General features: G+C 46.8%; 2 protein-coding genes across 4 annotated transcripts; both read left to right on the top strand.

Moving 5' to 3' along the window:
* The first annotated feature begins 6 nt into the window (after positions 1 to 6).
* Positions 7 to 9,565, top strand: golt1b.L (golgi transport 1B L homeolog). Of its 2 annotated transcripts, XM_041585776.1 has the most exons (6): positions 7 to 181; positions 5,760 to 5,851; positions 5,925 to 6,103; positions 7,356 to 7,437; positions 7,893 to 7,926; positions 8,888 to 9,565. In XM_041585776.1, the coding sequence occupies exons 1-5, from the start codon at positions 157 to 159 to the stop codon at positions 7,899 to 7,901; spliced, it is 387 nt and encodes a 128-aa protein (XP_041441710.1). In that variant the 5' UTR covers positions 7 to 156; the 3' UTR covers positions 7,902 to 7,926; positions 8,888 to 9,565. The 2 variants fall into 2 exon arrangements, with proteins under 2 accessions (XP_041441710.1, XP_041441709.1); XM_041585775.1 differs by lacking the exon at positions 7,893 to 7,926.
* A 1,129-nt stretch (positions 9,566 to 10,694) lies between these two features.
* On the top strand, positions 10,695 to 17,392 carry spx1.L (spexin L homeolog). 2 transcript variants are annotated; one of them, XM_018251822.2, is made up of 6 exons: positions 10,695 to 10,778; positions 14,172 to 14,246; positions 14,345 to 14,402; positions 14,770 to 14,832; positions 15,052 to 15,138; positions 16,908 to 17,392. In XM_018251822.2, the coding sequence occupies exons 1-6, from the start codon at positions 10,773 to 10,775 to the stop codon at positions 16,961 to 16,963; spliced, it is 345 nt and encodes a 114-aa protein (XP_018107311.1). In that variant the 5' UTR covers positions 10,695 to 10,772; the 3' UTR covers positions 16,964 to 17,392. The 2 variants fall into 2 exon arrangements, with proteins under 2 accessions (XP_018107311.1, XP_041441427.1); XM_041585493.1 differs by having other exon boundaries at positions 16,905 to 17,392.
* The last annotated feature ends 1,091 nt before the right edge of the window (positions 17,393 to 18,483 follow it).

Here is an 18,483-nt window from a genome sequence, read left to right as displayed (position 1 = left end):
CCAGTGCTGCGCTGTGATTGGCTGCTGTGGGGTAACGCGGTGCGTGTTTCCGGAAGACGTGGCGAGTCCCGGGCCGGTTCCTGTTCTCCTGGTTCGGTGTGTGCGGCAGCACCAGAAACTTGTCTCCGGCCTTCGGGCCCCCGCACCGGCCTCACCATGATCTCACTGACAGACTCGCAGAGTAAGCCCGGGAGGGGGCGGCGCCTCAGCGCGTGATGGGCGGGGTTATACTCTGTGTGTGACACTTCCTGCCCCTCTATTTACCTCATAAATACCCCCTGTCTCTTCTTTCCCTTCCGCCTCTGTCTGTCATCTGCCCCTCCCCCTCCATGGACTTACCATTCCCTCTATACCCCCTGTGTCTCACTACTTACCCCTCTATACCCCCAGTACTTACCCCTCATTCCCTCTGTACCCCCAGTACTTACCCCTCATTCCCTCTATACCCCCAGTACTTACCCCTCATTCCCTCTATACCCCAGTACTTACCCCTCATTCCCTCTATACCCCCACTACTTACCCCTCATTCCCTCTATACCCCAGTACTTACCCCTCATTCCTCTATACCCCCAGTACTTACCCCTCATTCCCTCTATACCCCAGTACTTACCCCTCATTCCCTCTGTACCCCAGTACTTACCCCTCATTCCTCTATACCCCAGTACTTACCCCTCATTCCCTCTATACCCCCACTACTTACCCCTCATTCCCTCTATACCCCCAGTACTTACCCCTCATTCCCTCTATACCCCACTACTTACCCCTCATTCCCTCTATACCCCCAGTACTTACCCCTCATTCCCTCTATACCCCACTACTTACCCCTCATTCCCTCTATACCCCCACTACTTACCCCTCATTCCCTCTATACCCCCAGTACTTACCCCTCATTCCCTCTATACCCCCAGTACTTACCCCTCATATCCCTCTGTACCCCCAGTACTTACCCTCATTCCCTCTGTACCCCAGTACTTACCCCTCATTCCCTCTGTACCCCCAGTACTTACCCCTCATTCCCTCTGTACCCCCAGTACTTACCCCTCATTCCCTCTGTACCCCAGTACTTACCCCTCATTCCCTCTGTACCCCAGTACTTACCCCTCATTCCCTCTGTACCCCCAGTACTTACCCCTCATTCCCTCTGTACCCCCAGTACTTACCCCTCATTCCCTCTGTACCCCATACTTACCCTCATTCCCTCTATACCCCCAGTACTTACCCCTCATTCCCTCTGTACCCCAGTACTTACCCCTCATTCCCTCTGTACCCCCAGTACTTACCCCTCATTCCCTCTGTACCCCCAGTACTTACCCCTCATTCCCTCTATACCCCCAGTACTTACCCCTCATTCCCTCTATACCCCAGTACTTACCCCTCTATACCCCACTACTTACCCCTCTATACCCCCACTACTTACCCCTCTATACCCCACTACTTACCCCTCTATACCCCCACTACTTACCCCTCTATACCCCCAGTACTTACCCCTCATTCCCTCTATACCCCAGTACTTACCCCTCATTCCCTCTATACCCCCAGTACTTACCCCTCATTCCCTCTATACCCCCACTACTTGCCCCTCATTCCCTCTATACCCCACTACTTGCCCCTCATTTCCCTCTATACCCCCAGTACTTACCCCTCATTCCCTCTATACCCCCAGTACTTGCCCCTCATTCCCTCCTATACCCCCAGTACTTGCCCCTCATTCCCTCTATACCCCCAGTACTTGCCCCTCATTCCCTCTATACCCCCAGTACTTGCCCCTCATTCCCTCTATACCCCCATACTTGCCCTCATTCCCTCTAACCCCCAGTACTTACCCCTCACCCTATACCCCCAGTACTTGCCCCTCATTCCCTCTGTACCCCCAGTACTTACCCCTCATTCCCTCTGTACCCCAGTACTTACCCCTCATTCCCTCTATACCCCCACTACTTACCCCTCATTCCCTCTATACCCCCACTACTTACCCCTCATTCCCTCTGTACCCCAGTACTTACCCCTCATTCCCTCATACCCCACTACTTACCCCTCATTCCCTCTGTACCCCCAGTACTTACCCCTCATTCCCTCTGTACCCCAGTACTTACCCCTCATTCCCTCTGTACCCCCAGTACTTACCCCTCATTCCCTCTGTACCCCAGTACTTACCCCTCATTCCCTCTGTACCCCAGTACTTACCCCTCATTCCCTCTGTACCCCCAGTACTTACCCCTCATTCCCTCTGTACCCCCAGTACTTACCCTCATTCCCTCTGTACCCCCAGTACTTACCCCTCATTCCCTCTGTACCCCCAGTACTTACCCCTCATTCCCTCTGTACCCCAGTACTTACCCCTCATTCCTCTGTACCCCCAGTACTTACCCTCATTCCTCTGTACCCCAGTACTTACCCCTCATTCCCTCTACCCCAGTACTTACCCCCATTCCCTCTGTACCCCCAGTACTTACCCCTCATTCCCTCTGTACCCCCAGTACTTACCCCTCATTCCCTCTGTACCCCAGTACTTACCCCTCATTCCCTCTTACCCCCAGTACTTACCCTCATTCCCTCTATACCCCCAGTACTTACCCCTCATTCCCTCTATACCCCAGTACTTACCCTCATTCCCTCTGTACCCCAGTACTTACCCCTCATTCCCTCTTACCCCCAGTACTTACCCCTCATTCCCTCTAGTACCCCCAGTACTTACCCTCATTCCCTCTGTACCCCAGTACTTACCCCTCATTCCCTCTGTACCCCCAGTACTTACCCCTCATTCCCTCTTACCCCAGTACTTACCCCTCATTCCTCTGTACCCCCAGTACTTACCCCTCATTCCCTCTTCCCAGTCTTACCTCATCCCTCTGTACCCCAGTACTTACCCCTCATTCCCTCTGTACCCCCAGTACTTACCCCTCATTCCCTCTTACCCCAGTACTTACCCCTCATTCCCTCTGTACCCCAGTACTTACCCCTCATTCCCTCTGTACCCCCAGTACTTACCCCTCATTCCCTCTGTACCCCCAGTACTTACCCCTCATTCCCTCTGTACCCCAGTACTTACCCTCATTCCCTCTGTACCCCCAGTACTTACCCCTCATTCCCTCTGTACCCCCAGTACTTACCCTCATTCCCTCTGTACCCCAGTACTTACCCCTCATTCCCTCTGTACCCCATACTTACCTCATCCCCTGTACCCCAGTACTTACCCTCATTCGTACCCCCAGTACTTACCCCTCATTCCCTCTGTACCCCCACTTACTTAACCCCTCATTCCCTCTGTACCCCAGTACTTACCCCTCATTCCCTCTGTACCCCAGTACTTACCCCTCATTCCCTCTGTACCCCAGTACTTACCCCTCATTCCCTCTGTACCAACTACCTCATTTCTGTACATCTTACCCTCATTCCTCTGTACCCCACTACTTACCCCTCATTCCCTCTGTACCCCAGTACTTACCCCTCATTCCCTCTGTACCCAGTACTTACCCTCATTCCCTCTGTACCCCAGTACTTACCCCTCATTCCCTCTGTACCCCAGTACTTACCCCTCATTCCCTCTGTACCCCATACTTACCCTCATTCCCTCTGTACCCCAGTACTTACCCTCATTCCCTCTGTACCCCAGTACTTACCCCTCATTCCCTCTGTACCCCCAGTACTTACCCCTCATTCCCTCTTACCCCCAGTACTTACCCTCATTCCCTCTTACCCCAGTACTTACCCCTCATTCCCTCTGTACCCCCAGTACTTACCCCTCATTCCCTCTAGTACCCAGTACTTATTCCCTCACCCATACTTACCCTCATTCCTTACCCCAGTACTTTACCGCCTCATTCCCTCTATACCCCCAGTACTTACCCCTCATTCCTCTATACCCCAGTACTTACCCTCATTCCTCTTACCCCCAGTACTTACCCTCATTCCTCTCATAACCCTCATCCCATACCCAGTACTTACCCCTCATTCCTCCACTCTATACCCCCAGTACTTACCCCTCATTCCCTCTATACCCCCATACTTACCCTCATTCCCTCTATACCCATACTATTCTCTTACCCTCATTCCCTCTATACCCCAGTACTTACCCCTCATTCCCTCTATACCCCATACTACTCTCCCTCTATTCCCTCTATACCCCAGTACTTACCCCTCATTCCTCTATACCCCACTACTTACCCCTCATTCCCTCTATACCCCCACTACTTACCCTCATCCCCTATACCCCAGTCTTACCCACTCTATACCCCATACTTACCCTCATTCCCCCTATACCCCCAGTACTTACCCCTCATTCCCTCTATACCCCAGTATTACCCTCATTCCCTCTATACCCCAGTACTTACCCTCATTCCCTCTATACCCCCACTACTTCTCTAACCCCTTCATTCCCTCTATCCCTACTTACCCTCTCTATACCCCCACTACTTACCTCCTATACCCCAGTACTTACCCCTCTATACCCCATACTTACCCTCATTCCCTCTATACCCCAGTACTTACCCCTCTATATCCCTCTCAGTACTTACCCCTCTTCCCTCTATACCCCCCACTACTTACCCCATCTCCTCTATACCCCCCCACACTTACCTCACCCTCTATACCACGTACTTACCCCTCATTCCCTCTATAACCCCCATCTACCCTCTATACCCATACTTTACCCTCTATACCCCATACTTCCCTATTCCTCTATACCCCACATTACTTGCCCCTCATTCCCTCTATACCCCACTCTGCCCTACTTCCTTACCCATACGCCCTCATTCCCTCTATACCCCCAGTACTTGCCCTATTCCTCTATACCACTTCCCCTTCTCTATACCCCCAGTACTTGCCCCTCATTCCCTCTATACCCCCAGTACTTGCCCTCATTCCCTCTATACCCCCAGTACTTGCCCCTCATTCCCTCTATACCCCCAGTACTTGCCCCTCATTCCCTCTATACCCCAGTACTTACCCCTCATTCCCTCTATACCCCAGTACTTGCCCCTCATTCCCTCTATACCCCCAGTACTTGCCCCTCATTCCCTATGTACCCACCTACTGCCCCAAGTCTTGTGCCTCCTACTTACCTCCTGCCCCTGTACTTACCCCTTGTGTCACATCTTTTCATCCTGCCCCAGTATAACTGCCCCCCCAGCCAGTGATCATGTGACTGACAGACATGGAGCCTGATAGAGAAAATGTTTATTTTCCATTACTCAGATTTACAGCTCAGCTGAGGATTCTGTAGAGGTGCCACAAAGGGTTAATGAGTTCCCTGGGGGTAGTTTGGCTGATGTATTGAGCGTTTGCCCCCAGTAAGCCGCTAGCCCTGGGCTGATCCCTGACTGGGTGGGGAGTTAGTGGAGGAGCAGCAGTGAGTTCCCTGGGGAAGAGGAATGTGGGTGACAGTTGGTGGGTGACAGTTGGTGGGTGACAGTTGGTGGGTGACAGCTGGTGCAGACTCCATGGGGATCAGGAGTATTGATTGGTGAGTTATGTGTAGTTCTACTCACATACAGCCCAGCAGTGTGGCCCCGAGTGCAGGGGAAGGGCCCCACAAGGCAACTCATTGACTAATAGTGATAACAGCAGACTGAGCCTAATTGGGGTAATTAGTGGGGGAGGGGCTGCTCGTTGTACTTAATGTACTGGACCTTCATTACACAACACTCGTTAGTCGTTAGTGTATGCGACTCATGAATGACTCTTTATCCAATAGAAACCCATTATTTCCCACCAGTCTCTCCCCAAGTAACCCCCCTCCTCTCTGTCTTTTCTCTTCACAGAAATCGGCATGGGATTAACGGGATTTGGGGTGTTCTTCCTGATCTTTGGGATGCTGCTGTTTTTTGACAAAGCCTTATTGGCTATAGGAAATGTAAGTTTGGGGGGGGGGGGGTGCAGGCTGTTATTGGCTCCATGAAGTGTAACCCAATTCTCTTCCTCCCCAGGTGCTGTTTGTGGCCGGCTTGGCCTTCGTCATTGGACTGGAGAGAACATTCCGCTTTTTCTTCCAGAAACACAAAGTTAAAGCCACGGGCTTCTTCCTGGGGGGAGTGTTTGTGGTTCTGGTTGGGTGGCCCCTCATAGGAATGGTGCTGGAGATCTACGGCTTCTTCCTCTTGTTCAGGTAATGTGCTCTCTCCTCTACATACTTATTGTACTCTCATACACAGCAGTGCACCCCATATCATACTCCTCTCCTCTACATACTTATTGTACTCTCATACACAGCAGTGCACCCCATATCATACTCCTCTCCTCTACATACTTATTGTACTCTCATACACAGCAGTGCACCCCATATCATACTCCCTCTTCTCTACATACTTATTGTACTCTCATACACAGCAGTGCACCCCATATTATACTCCTCTACATACTTATTGTACTCTCATACACAGCAGTGCCCCCCATATTATACTCCTCTACATACTTATTGTACTCTCATACACAGCAGTGCACCCCATATCATACTCCCTCTTCTCTACATACTTATTGTACTCTCATACACAGCAGTGCACCCCATATTATACTCCTCTACATACTTATTGTACTCTCATACACAGCAGTGCACCCCATATTATACTCCTCTACATACTTATTGTACTCTCATACACAGCAGTGCACCCCATATTATACTCCTCTACATACTTATTGTACTCTCATACACAGCAGTGCACCCCATATTATACTCCTCTACATACTTATTGTACTCTCATACACAGCAGTGCACCCCATATTATACTCCTCTACATACTTATTGTACTCTCATACACAGCAGTGCACCCCATATTATACTCCTCTACATACTTATTGTACTCTCATACACAGCAGTGCACCCCATATTATACTCCTCTCCTCTACATACTTATTGTACTCTCATACACAGCAGTGCACCCCATATTATACTCCCTCTCCTCTACATACTTATTGTACTCTCATACACAGCAGTGCACCCCATATTATACTCCTCTACATACTTATTGTACTCTCATACACAGCAGTGCACCCCATATTATACTCCTCTACATACTTATTGTACTCTCATACACAGCAGTGCACCCCATATTATACTCCTCTACATACTTATTGTACTCTCATACACAGCAGTGCACCCCATATTATACTCCTCTACATACTTATTGTACTCTCATACACAGCAGTGCACCCCATATTATACTCCTCTCCTCTACATACTTATTGTACTCTCATACACAGCAGTGCACCCCATATTATACTCCTCTACATACTTATTGTACTCTCATACACAGCAGTGCACCCCATATTATACTCCTCTCCTCTACATACTTATTGTACTCTCATACACAGCAGTGCACCCCATAACCCTCCTAACGGTGCCCATTTTCTGTGACATTTAGGGGTTTCTTCCCTGTGGTCGTTGGATTCATTCGAAGAATTCCTGTGTTGGGGTCACTCCTGAACTTGCCTGGAATCAGCTCAGTAAGTAGCTCTCCCCTGCTCATCTCTCTCTCTCTCTCTCTCATGAGCAAAGGGTTAATACCCCCGGACCCTCCTCTGTCTCCTCCCATGTGTGTGTCTGTGTCTCACACTGCAACCAACCTTGGGACTCACAGTCCTGTGCTGCCTTCTGACATCATTATTCTTCACTCACTTTCACCTTTTATTCTCTGGGGCTAAATCTACTGATATCATTTCTGTCTCCTGATTGGTCACTTTCAACCCTCCTGCAGTTATTGGCGTCCAGTCGTCTCTCGTGTAGCTTTACTGACCCCGCCTTACTATACACCCAGCCCCCTGCCCTGACCATTGCATTAAAGGGGAACGTTGACATTCAACTTCACATTTAATTCTGGGGAAAAGTCCTGATTCCAAATAATTGACTTTTATTATTATTATTTTCTTTTTTTTTTGTGTGTTTTTACTTTTTATCCAAGCCAACCTAAGCTCCCAAGGAGTTCTGCACCCATGGTTAGTCCTTTTCTTTGTCCTCTTCATTTACCTGTGCATGGGAGCCACCTGACACCCCTCTCTTTATTCCATGGTTTCACCCATTGCCTTTGTATTCCCCTACTGTCACATTTGTTACATAGGGGGGATGCTGATAATGACAGAATGTCCCTTCTGCTTCCACAATCTGTACATTATTACGCTATATATATATATATATATATATATATATATATATATATATATATATATATATATATATATATATATATATATATATATATATATATATATATATATATATATATATATATATATATATATATATTGTGTAAGCCTTGGGACTTACATTCAGCCCCTCACAGCCAGGGTAACGTCTGTTAATGACATGGACTGTCACCCTGAATGGAGAAACTACAACTCCCAAAGGCAAATGGAACGAGCAGAATATTGGGCCACAAACTGGGGATATATTGTCCCTTAAAGGGGTTGTTCACCTTTAAATTAACCATTAGTATGATGTAGAGAGGGATATTCTGATACAATTAACAATTGGTTTTTCATTTTTTATTATTTGTTATTTAGCTTTTTATTCAGCAGCTCTCCAGTTTGTCATTTCAGTAGTCTGGTTGCTGGGGTCCAGATCCCCCTAGCAACCAGGCATTGATATGAATAAGAGACTGAAATATGAATAGGAGAGGCCTGAATAGAAAGATGCGTTTCAAAGATAGCAATAACAATACATTTGTAGCTTTACAGAGCATTTGTTTTTTTAGATGGGGTCAGCGACCCCCATTTGAAAGCTGGAAAGCGTTATTTATATATATCTATATAAAATAAATAACAAAGACCAATTGAAAGGCTGTGTAGAATTGGCCAATCTGTAACATACTAAAAGTTAACTTAAAGGTGAAGCACTAACAATGTATCTGGTTTACTTTCCCTTTTGTGCTTTAACTTGCCCTTTATTTTCCCCTGGCAGCTGGTGGACAAGGCCGGAGAGAGTAACAACATGGTATAGTGACTGCTGGGAGGTGCCACGCTATTTATCAAGCCCTACCAGAGAGGAGACTGCCACGTTCTTTTCTACGTACAAAAATCATCCTTTAACCCCTTCAGTTCTGAGGAGGTGGAACTAGAAATCAACTGACGCAAACGGTTTTCAGGACTTTTCGTTGTTGTTTTGGTGCCGAGCCTGTGGAATCCAGCGATGCTCCCATTGGGCGGCACAGCGAAGCCCCGCCCCCTCCCTTATTATTTCTTACATTTTTATTTATGGAAACGGCGAATAAACTACCGCGCCCGTGTGATGCATCAACAGCATTTTTAAAAAACGGGGGAGGGGGGGAACGATTTCTAAAATAAAAAAAAAACCCAGGTGCTTACTGTGCGAATAAACCATTTTTTTGTACTTGTGGGTGTAACAAAATTCTTTCTCTCGTTCTTTTCCCCCCCCCCGTGTGGATTTGGCGCAGTCTGGGGCCCTCAGTGACTCTTTTCTATTACAGACATTGTATCTGCTGCACTTCCTGTTTATTAGCCCCGCCTCTAATTCTATTCATTCCCACTGTCCTGGCTCCGCCTTTACAACAATGTCTGTGACCATAGCAACCGTGTAGCCGTTGGGTTTATTAATTAAATAAAATACAAAGTGTTTTGAGCAAGTGCCAATCATTTCGACTACATGCGCAAATGTAAATTGTGAGGGTAACGCCCCTTTCAGTGGCCGCCGAGTCACATGATTCATTCACTGCTCAAACCCATCACTTACACACTTGTGTTACACAACATCCTTTAATAAATACTTCAGTCCTAGACCTCTCCAACCAGTAGTAAATGCTTCCTTTCAGTTAAACAGGAAGTAGAGACAGTCACAGGAGTACCAGGAAATGCACTCCCCCATGTAAAGGAAGTAGAGACAGTCACACAAGTACCAGGAAATACACTCCCCCGTGTAAAGGAAGTAGAGACACTCACACGAGTACCAGGAAATACACTCCCCTGTGCAAAGGAAGTAGAGACAGTCACACAAGTACCAGGAAATACACTCCCCTGTGCAAAGGAAGTAGAGACAGTCACACGAGTACCAGGAAATACACTCCCCTGTGCAAAGGAAGTAGAGACACTCACACGAGTACCAGGAAATACACTCCCCTGTGCAAAGGAAGTAGAGACAGTCACAGGAGTTGTAGCAGTGGCAGAACTTAAGGGGCCCTGACTCCCCTGCAAACAAAAGTCCATTTTTGGGGCCTGACCCCCTGTATACAGTGTAATATTGTGTCACAATAAGGAATTTAGCGTGTATGTGGTATACAGATCCAAAAAAAAAGACATGAACCTCTGGGCAGAGTGAAGAAGAATAAGAGAGCAAGCTCTGTTGGCGAGTTTGATACATTATAGGGAATAGGAGTGTAATTAGCAAGTTATAGTTGTACAGATAACGAGGGACAGTATATAAAGTTCATGCAGAATTCAGACTGATATTTACTAATCTGCTTCTCTCTGGTTTAAGCACCTGCACTCGGCACCAATTTGTCTCTCCTGTCAGATGTACAGTCGGTTGCCCCTGTCAGATCTCATTAGCCACATCCGTCAGTTTCCAGATATTGATCCCCAAGCAAAATATGGCAGTTTCTCCCTTCCAACCGTCAATCATCCACCGCAGACCTTGGGAGGAATTCCCTATAGGGAGGGGGAGCTCGTCTTCTTCTCTTCCATCTCCCACTCTGACAGGGGGGTCCGTCCCATTCACACTCGTCCATTCAGGAGGCCGGGGAGGGGGGTGATGATTTAAATAGAGCCCCCATATTGAGACTGGGTCCCAGCAAGAGCCACAGAGATCTCTGCAGAGCCACAGAGGGAGGAGGATGAAGGTGAGTGACTTCTCTCTGTATAACAGGTATTGGGGGGATTCTCATTCACCCCAACATTTCATTTCATCACCCCAAAGTAAAAGGTAACTCTCATTCAGTTATATGTCATTGTTTGCACTGCTGGTTCTGACTCCTGAAGCAAAGACCACTTCCCAACATCCATTTACAGGTGTGTCAATTCGCTTCCGCTGCTACTTTGTTTCAGGAGCCACAGCCACCAGTGCACATAAAATAAACAGGCAGACGCTGCTTTGGAGGTTTAAATCTCTATTGCTTAATATGCACCGTGTGTGCCGCGTAACTGTTCCTTTAATAAAAGGTCGGGATATGATGGTTTATAGGCGATCAATGATAAGACCACACAATGTGAGAGACAAGAAATGGTTAATAGAATTGGAAACATTAACTCATCAAAAGGAATCTGTCCTGAAAGAGTTAAAGAGTCGCAATTAGGAAGCAGAGGTTAATGATCCGTTACTTTGTATTAGAGATTTGGCCTTTATCAGTAGGATTCCGGTTTGGTCGAATCCTTCTGCTCGGCCGAACCAAATCCGAAGCCTAAATTGCATATGTAAATTAGGGGCGGGGAGGGAAATCACATGTTTTGTTTTTGTCACAAAACAAGGAAGTAAAAAGGTTTTCCCCTTTCCACCCCTAATTTGCATATGCAAATTAGGATTTGTCTGGGTATTTGGCCGAATCTTTCACTGAGGATTCGGGGGTTCGGCCGAATCCAAAATAGTGGATTTGTATCACTTGCCCAGTACATTACACCGGACTCTAAAGAATTCCAGAAGACCCATCCTGGGCATTTATGGGTTAACAAAAACATTCATTTACCCAAAACTCTCTTTGTATCTCACGTTGGGAGCAAACGTCAGCTCTTGGGTCGATTTAGGGGAAATGTTAGGAAATGGGAAAAGGAAAGTTTGGGAATTCAGATGCTGAAAGGAACCGGCTGCTCCGTAAAAATTTATGTTTTTCTTTTATGTTTTGTAAAAAATTTACATTTTATATTTGGATGAAACAGAATTCTCCAGAAAACTTTTCCTAAGACTCAATAATTAACCCTCTCCTCTACATGATGCCTTCTCCTCCAATAACTCATAACCCTTTGCTTTCCCTCATCCCCCCATTCCCCCAACTTGTATCCGTCATCCACCCAACTTGTATCCCTCATCCTTCCTTCCCCCCAACTTTTATCCCTCATCCCCTCATTCTCCCCAACTTGTATCCCTCATCTCCCCATTCCCCCCAACTTGTATCCCTCATCTTCCATTCCCCCCAACTTTTATCCCTCATTCCCCCAAACTTGTATCCCTCATCCCTCCTTCCCCCCAACTTCTATCCCTCATCTTCCCATTCCCCCCAACTTGTATCCATCATCTTCCATTCCCCCCAACTTTTATCCCTCATTCCCCCCAACTTGTATCCCTCATCCCTCCTCCTCCCCAACTTGTATCCCTCATCCCTCCTTCCCCCCAACTTATATCCCTCATCTTCCATTCCCCCCAACTTTTATCCCTCATCCCCTCATTCCCCCCAACTTGTATCCCTCATCCCTCCTTCTCCCCAACTTTTATCCCTCATTTCTCATTCCCCCCAACTTGTATCCCTCATCCCTCCTCCTCCCCAACTTGTATCCCTCATCCCTCCTTCTCCCCAACTTTTATCCCTCATCCCTCCTTCCCCCCAACTTGTATCCCTCATCCCCCCTTCTCCCTAACTTTTATCCCTCATTCCCCCCAACTTGTATCCCTCATCCCCTCATTCTCCCCGACTTTTATCGCTCATCCCCCATTCCATCCAACTTGTATCCCTCATCCCTCCTTCCCCCCAACTTGTATCCCTCATCTTCCATTCCCCCAACTTTTATCCCTCATCCCCTCATTCCCCCCAACTTGTATCCCTCATCCCTCCTTCTCCCCAACTTTTATCCCTCATCCCTCATTCCCCCAACTTGTATCCCTCATCCTCCTTCCCCCAACTTGTATCCCTCATCCCTCCTTCTCCCCAACTTTTATCCCTCATCCCTCCTTCCCCCCAACTTGTATCCCTCATCCCCCCTTCTCCCTAACTTTTATCCCTCATTCCCCCCAACTTGTATCCCTCATCCCCTCATTCTCCCCGACTTTTATCGCTCATCCCCCCATTCCATCCAACTTGTATCCCTCATCCCTCCTTCCCCCCAACTTGTATCCCTCATCTTCCATTCCCCCCAACTTTTATCCCTCATCCCCTCATTCCCCCCAACTTGTATCCCTCATCCCTCCTTCTCCCCAACTTGTATCCCTCATCCCTCATTCCCCCCAACTTGTATCCCTCATCCATCCTTCCCCCAACTTGTATCCCTCATCTTCCATTCCCCCAACTTGTATCCCTCATCCCTCATTCCCCCAACTTGTATCCCTCATCTTCCATTCCCCCAACTTGTATCCCTCATCTTCCATTCCCCCCAACTTGTATTCCCTCATCCTCATTCCCCCAACTTGTATCCCTCATCTTCCATTCCCCCCAACTTGTATCCTCATCCCTCATTCCCCCAACTTGTATCCCTCATCCCTCCTTCCCCCAACTTGTATCCCTCATCCCTCCTTCCCCCCAACTTGTATCCCTCATCCCTCCTTCCCCCAACTTGTATCCCTCATCTTCCATTCCCCCCAACTTGTATCCCTCATCCCTCATTCCCCCCAACTTGTATCCCTCATCTTCCATTCACCCCAACTTGTATCCCTCATCCCTCATTCCCCCCAACTTGTATCCCTCATCCCTCCTTCCCCCCAACTTGTATCCCTCATCCCTCCTTCCCCCCAACTTGTATCCCTCATCCCCTCATTCTCCCCGACTTTTATCGCTCATCCTCCCATTCCCTCCAACTTGTGTCCCTCATCACTCCTTCCCCCCAACTTGTATCCCTCATCTTTCATTCCCCCAACTTGTACCCCACATCTTTCCTTCCCCCAACTTGTATCCCTCATCCCCTCATTCTCCCCGACTTTTATCGCTCATCCCCCCATTCCCTCCAACTTGTGTCCCTCATCCCTCCTTCCCCCAACTTGTACCCCTCATCCCCTCATTCCCCCCAACTTGTATCCCTCATCCCCCCCATTCCCCCCAACTTGTACCCCTCATTCTGCTGGTTATTCAGTGTCAGGGGTCCCAGGACATGTCGCCATTTTTCCCAGATCTCAGTGGAGCCTCGGGGGAGGGCAGTTGTGGGTGGAGCTCTGACAACTTTCATTAGCTCCACCCCTCAGAGATGTTTCAGACTGACAGAAAGCGAGTGTGGGCAGTTTGTTGGACAGGCTTCAGAGCAGGGAGTAACTGTAGGATGGGGAGGAGAAATCTGAGAATAAATGTCAGTCGCAACTGTCAGTATCTGTCACTTTGCAGGAATCCAGTTGCCATACTGCTTGCACGTTCCTATTGCTGCTGACGGTGATTTGCCACTCAGGGAGTCTGCCCCAGGTGAGTCAGCAGCTTGTCCCACTCACTTAGTACAAAGCTAATCCCTGCCCATCTGAGCTCTTGTAACTTTTTCTCCTATTTCTCTACATGCGGCAAAGAGTCACTTCCAGAGGCGGAACTGGACCCCCCAGGCCATGTTGTACCTCAAAGGGGCACGTGAGTCAAGTCCCTCCCCTTCCCACTGCCCATTTCTGTTATTGCTTCAAGGGGAAGAATCAACTGTCACATTTGAAGTATCAGTAGAGTCTTGTACAAAGGGCAGTTGTAATGGGGCCATTCATTAGTATTTGTCATATAAATGGTTAAACACGAGCTCTTACTGCTCTGCTGCAAATAACTGACAATAAACTGACTATAAATAATAAATCGATTATATAATAAACTGACTTTCCTATAAAGACACATTGTACCCGGGGGGCTGATTCACATATTAGTGGGCTCCCCCCCACAGACCGGGGCTTAGTTAAATATGGGGGTTCAGGGAAGGGAGAGGAGGGGAAACTGATCTTTGTTTCGGTTGCAGAGGGGCGACGGTTCATCTCCGACGAGAGTCAAAGGAAAGATCTTTATGATCGACTGCAATTAGGTGAGTCACATGACTGGCCCCTAATCTCACCCCAACATCTACGTGCGGGGCCCCCAAATGTCACATAGACTGTGTCCCAAGAGCTTCCCTTCTATTTATTTACACTTATAGGGGAGCAGTTGTTACATTGTTTATATTAGATTATTGTCACCGACACTTTGTTTCCTCTGACTCAACAAATAGAAACAACGACTTTTATTCCTTTTGTTTCTATTCCAGAAACTCGAAGTCGCAACTCCAACCCAATCACCATATCAGAAGCAGCCGCCATGTTCCTCAGCTCCTTACAGAAAGCACAAGAGGAAGGTAAAGTCTGCTAAACGCAATCATACCCCTCTACTAAGCACAATTCAGCAGGAACAGCCCTTTAGGTTTGCTCATAGTCTGTACAGAGAGATCCCATAAAACTATGGCAGCATAGGTATTCCCTGTACTAAGCACAATTCAGCAGGAACAGTCCCCTAAGTTTGCTCATAGTCTGTACAGATAGATCCCATAAAACTATGGTACATAGGTATTCCCTGTACTAAGCACAATTCGACAGGAACAGTCCCCTAAGTTTGCTCATAGTCTGTACAGAGAGATCCCATAAAACTATGGCACATAGGTATTCCCTGTACTAAGCACAATTCAGCAGGAACAGTCCCTAAGTTTGCTCATAGTCTGTACAGAGAGATCCCATAAAACTATGGCAGCATAGGTATTCCCTGTACTAAGCACAATTCAGCAGGAACAGTCCCTAAGTTTGCTCATAGTCTGTACAGAGAGATCCCATAAAACTATGGCAGCATAAGTATTCCCTGTACTAAGCACAATTCAGCAGGAACAGTCCCCTAAGTTTGCTCACAGTCTGTACAGAGAGATCCCATAAAACTATGGTACATAGGTATTCCCTGTACTAAGCACAATTCGACAGGAACAGTCCCCTAAGTTTGCTCATAGTCTGTACAGAGAGATCCCATAAAACTATGGCACATAGGTATTCCCTGTACTAAGCACAATTCAGCAGGAACAGTCCCCTAAGTTTGCTCATAGTCTGTACAGAGAGATCCCATAAAACTATGGCAGCATAGGTATTCCCTGTACTAAGCACAATTCAGCAGGAACAGTCCCCTAAGTTTGTTCATAGTCTGTACAGAGAGATCCCATAAAACTATGGCACATAGGTATTCCCTGTACTAAGCACAATTCAGCAGGAACAGTCCCTAAGTTTGCTCATAGTCTGTACAGAGAGATCCATAAAACTATGGCACATAGGTATTCCCTGTACTAAGCACAATTCAGCAGGAACAGTCCCCTAAGTTTGCTCATAGTCTGTACAGAGAGATCCCATAAAACTATGGTACATAGGTATTCCCTGTACTAAGCATAATTCAGCAGGAACAGTCCCTAAGTTTGCTCATAGTCTGTACAGAGAGATCCCATAAAACTATGGCAGCATAGGTATTCCCTGTACTAAGCACAATTCAGCAGGAACAGTCCCTAAGTTTGCTCATAGTCTGTACAGAGAGATCCCATAAAACTATGGTACATAGGTATTCCCTGTACTAAGCACAATTCGACAGGAACAGTCCCCTAAGTTTGCTCATAGTCTGTACAGAGAGATCCCATAAAACTATGGTACATAGGTATCCCCTGTACTAAGCACAATTCAGCAGGAACAGTCCCTAAGTTTGCTCATAGTCTGTACAGAGAGATCCATAAAACTATGGTACATAGGTATTCCCTGTACTAAGCACAATTCAGCAGGAACAGTCCCTAAGTTTGCTCATAGTCTGTACAGAGAGATCCCATAAAACTATGGTACATAGGTATTCCCTGTACTAAGCACAATTCAGCAGGAACAGTCCCCTAAGTTTGCTCATAGTCTGTACAGAGAGATCCCATAAAACTATGGTACATAGGTATTCCCTGTACTAAGCACAATTCAGCAGGAACAGTCCCTAAATATGAGAGATACCAGTCCGTAGCAGAAATAGAGTTGAGATATGGTTGGGTGAGCGTGCAGGGAGTTGCAGGGAGGCCCCAGCTGGTTGGGAGTTGTGCAACACTTACATATTTCTCTGTTGCAGCAGAAGATAATGGTGTGGATCAGGGGGGGTATCTTCCGGACTCATTATTTAATTGGTGAACAGGAGAGGGGGCTGTACAAGTCGGTACACACTGTGGCCCCCCAAAATATACGTCCGTGTCTAACGTTTCACTCATCAAAGCAAAGAGCCGGCGACCTCAGCAACAATCAAATGTCCGTTTGTGTCATCCTGAGATTATGCAAATGAGCAATTAATTGCAGCGATTTGTGGCTGATTGTAACTCCTCCTCTATCTGTAAATATTAACTATTGTACAAATGTGTTGCATACCTATATACATGGTCATGAATGTTGCCGAAAATGTGTAAATATTAATAATAACTTGTCGCTATCACTTGCCCTTTATTTGTGTTTTTTCTCTCTCCAACCTGGAATGTTACATACAATCTGGTTGCTGGGGTCAGCGACCCGAGAAACCTTGCTTATTTGTTGTTTATTGGTTATATTTCTGATACATCCGGCTCCTCTTCCTCCTCCAGCCTTTTATTTAAATCTCTGTTTGTCCTTAGCAACAGTTTCCATGGAAGATTAGATGTGGTACGGGGTATAGGGAAAATGGGGGAGGAGATTTGGTTGGGGGTAAAGGACAGGGAGAACACACATGACAATTGTTTTGTGCTAAAAACACAGAACAGAAATGGTTGTCATTAAAAAGATGAAGATGAAGAAGATGCATTTAATGAATATAAACACTATAATAAATATTGTAAATCAGCAATCCAAATGGAAAAGATAGGAAACGAGGAGCACATTGCAGCTGAGGCTCAGACTAACTCCAAAAAATGAAAAATGCACTAATGGTTCAGCTCAATCTAGTCAGTGGCTGACTCAGGATATGATTCATAAAGCTTTAATACAAATGAATGTAAACAAGGCTCCAGGGCCTGATGGCATACACCCCCAGGTTCAGTTTTAGACCAGCCGATATTTCTGATTTTCTCAGATTCGCTTTCATCTGGTATGGTGCCTATGGATTGGAGAAAAGCTGATGTCATTCTTATATTTAAAAAGGGATTACGATCTCAGCCTGGGATTTATAGGCCAGTAAGTCTGACATCTGTGGTGGGCAAATTAATTGAAGGCTTGTTAAGGGATCGCATTGATGTTGTCCTAGTCAATGACATTATGAGCAGCAATCAGCATGGCATTACGAAGGATAGGTCATGTCAGACAAATTTGGGGGACAGTGGGGGGGCAGTAGATGTGATATTTTTGGATTTTTCCAAAGCATTTGATACTGTGCCCCACAAACGACTGCTTTCTAAACTAAGGTCTGTTGGGCTTAATGAAGTCGTTTGCACATGGATAGGAAACTGGCTACAGGATCGGGTACAGAGGGTGGTTGTTAATGGGACATTCTCTACTTGGAGTAAGGTTCTTAGTGGGGTCCCCCAGGGCTCAGTATTGGGGCCACTTTTATTTAACTTGTTCATTAATGACTTAGGGGAGGGCATTGTAAGTAATGTATCAGTGTTTGCAGATAACACAAAATTATCAGCCCAATTAATTCCCGCCCGAAATGTTGACATCGCTGGTGTAGAAATAAATGGGCTAAGCTC

The sequence above is a fragment of the Xenopus laevis genome, chromosome 3L (genome assembly GCF_017654675.1).
Source record: "Xenopus laevis strain J_2021 chromosome 3L, Xenopus_laevis_v10.1, whole genome shotgun sequence".
Taxonomy (NCBI): domain Eukaryota; kingdom Metazoa; phylum Chordata; class Amphibia; order Anura; family Pipidae; genus Xenopus; species Xenopus laevis.
The sequence above is the reverse complement of the archived record's forward strand: the minus strand, read 5'-3'. Positions and strand labels throughout refer to the sequence as shown.

Coding starts and splice junctions, on each gene's coding strand:
- golt1b.L (XM_041585775.1), top strand. CDS start 157: ATGATCTCACTGACAGACTCGCAGA. Junction 5,852..5,924: donor CCTTATTGGCTATAGGAAAT/GTAAGTTTGGGG, acceptor CTTCCTCCCCAG/GTGCTGTTTGTGGCCGGCTT. Junction 7,438..8,887: donor ACTTGCCTGGAATCAGCTCA/GTAAGTAGCTCT, acceptor TTCCCCTGGCAG/CTGGTGGACAAGGCCGGAGA.
- spx1.L (XM_041585493.1), top strand. Junction 14,403..14,769: donor GTTGTACCTCAAAGGGGCAC/GTGAGTCAAGTC, acceptor TTTCGGTTGCAG/AGGGGCGACGGTTCATCTCC. Junction 15,139..16,904: donor ACAGAAAGCACAAGAGGAAG/GTAAAGTCTGCT, acceptor TCTCTGTTGCAG/CAGAAGATAATGGTGTGGAT.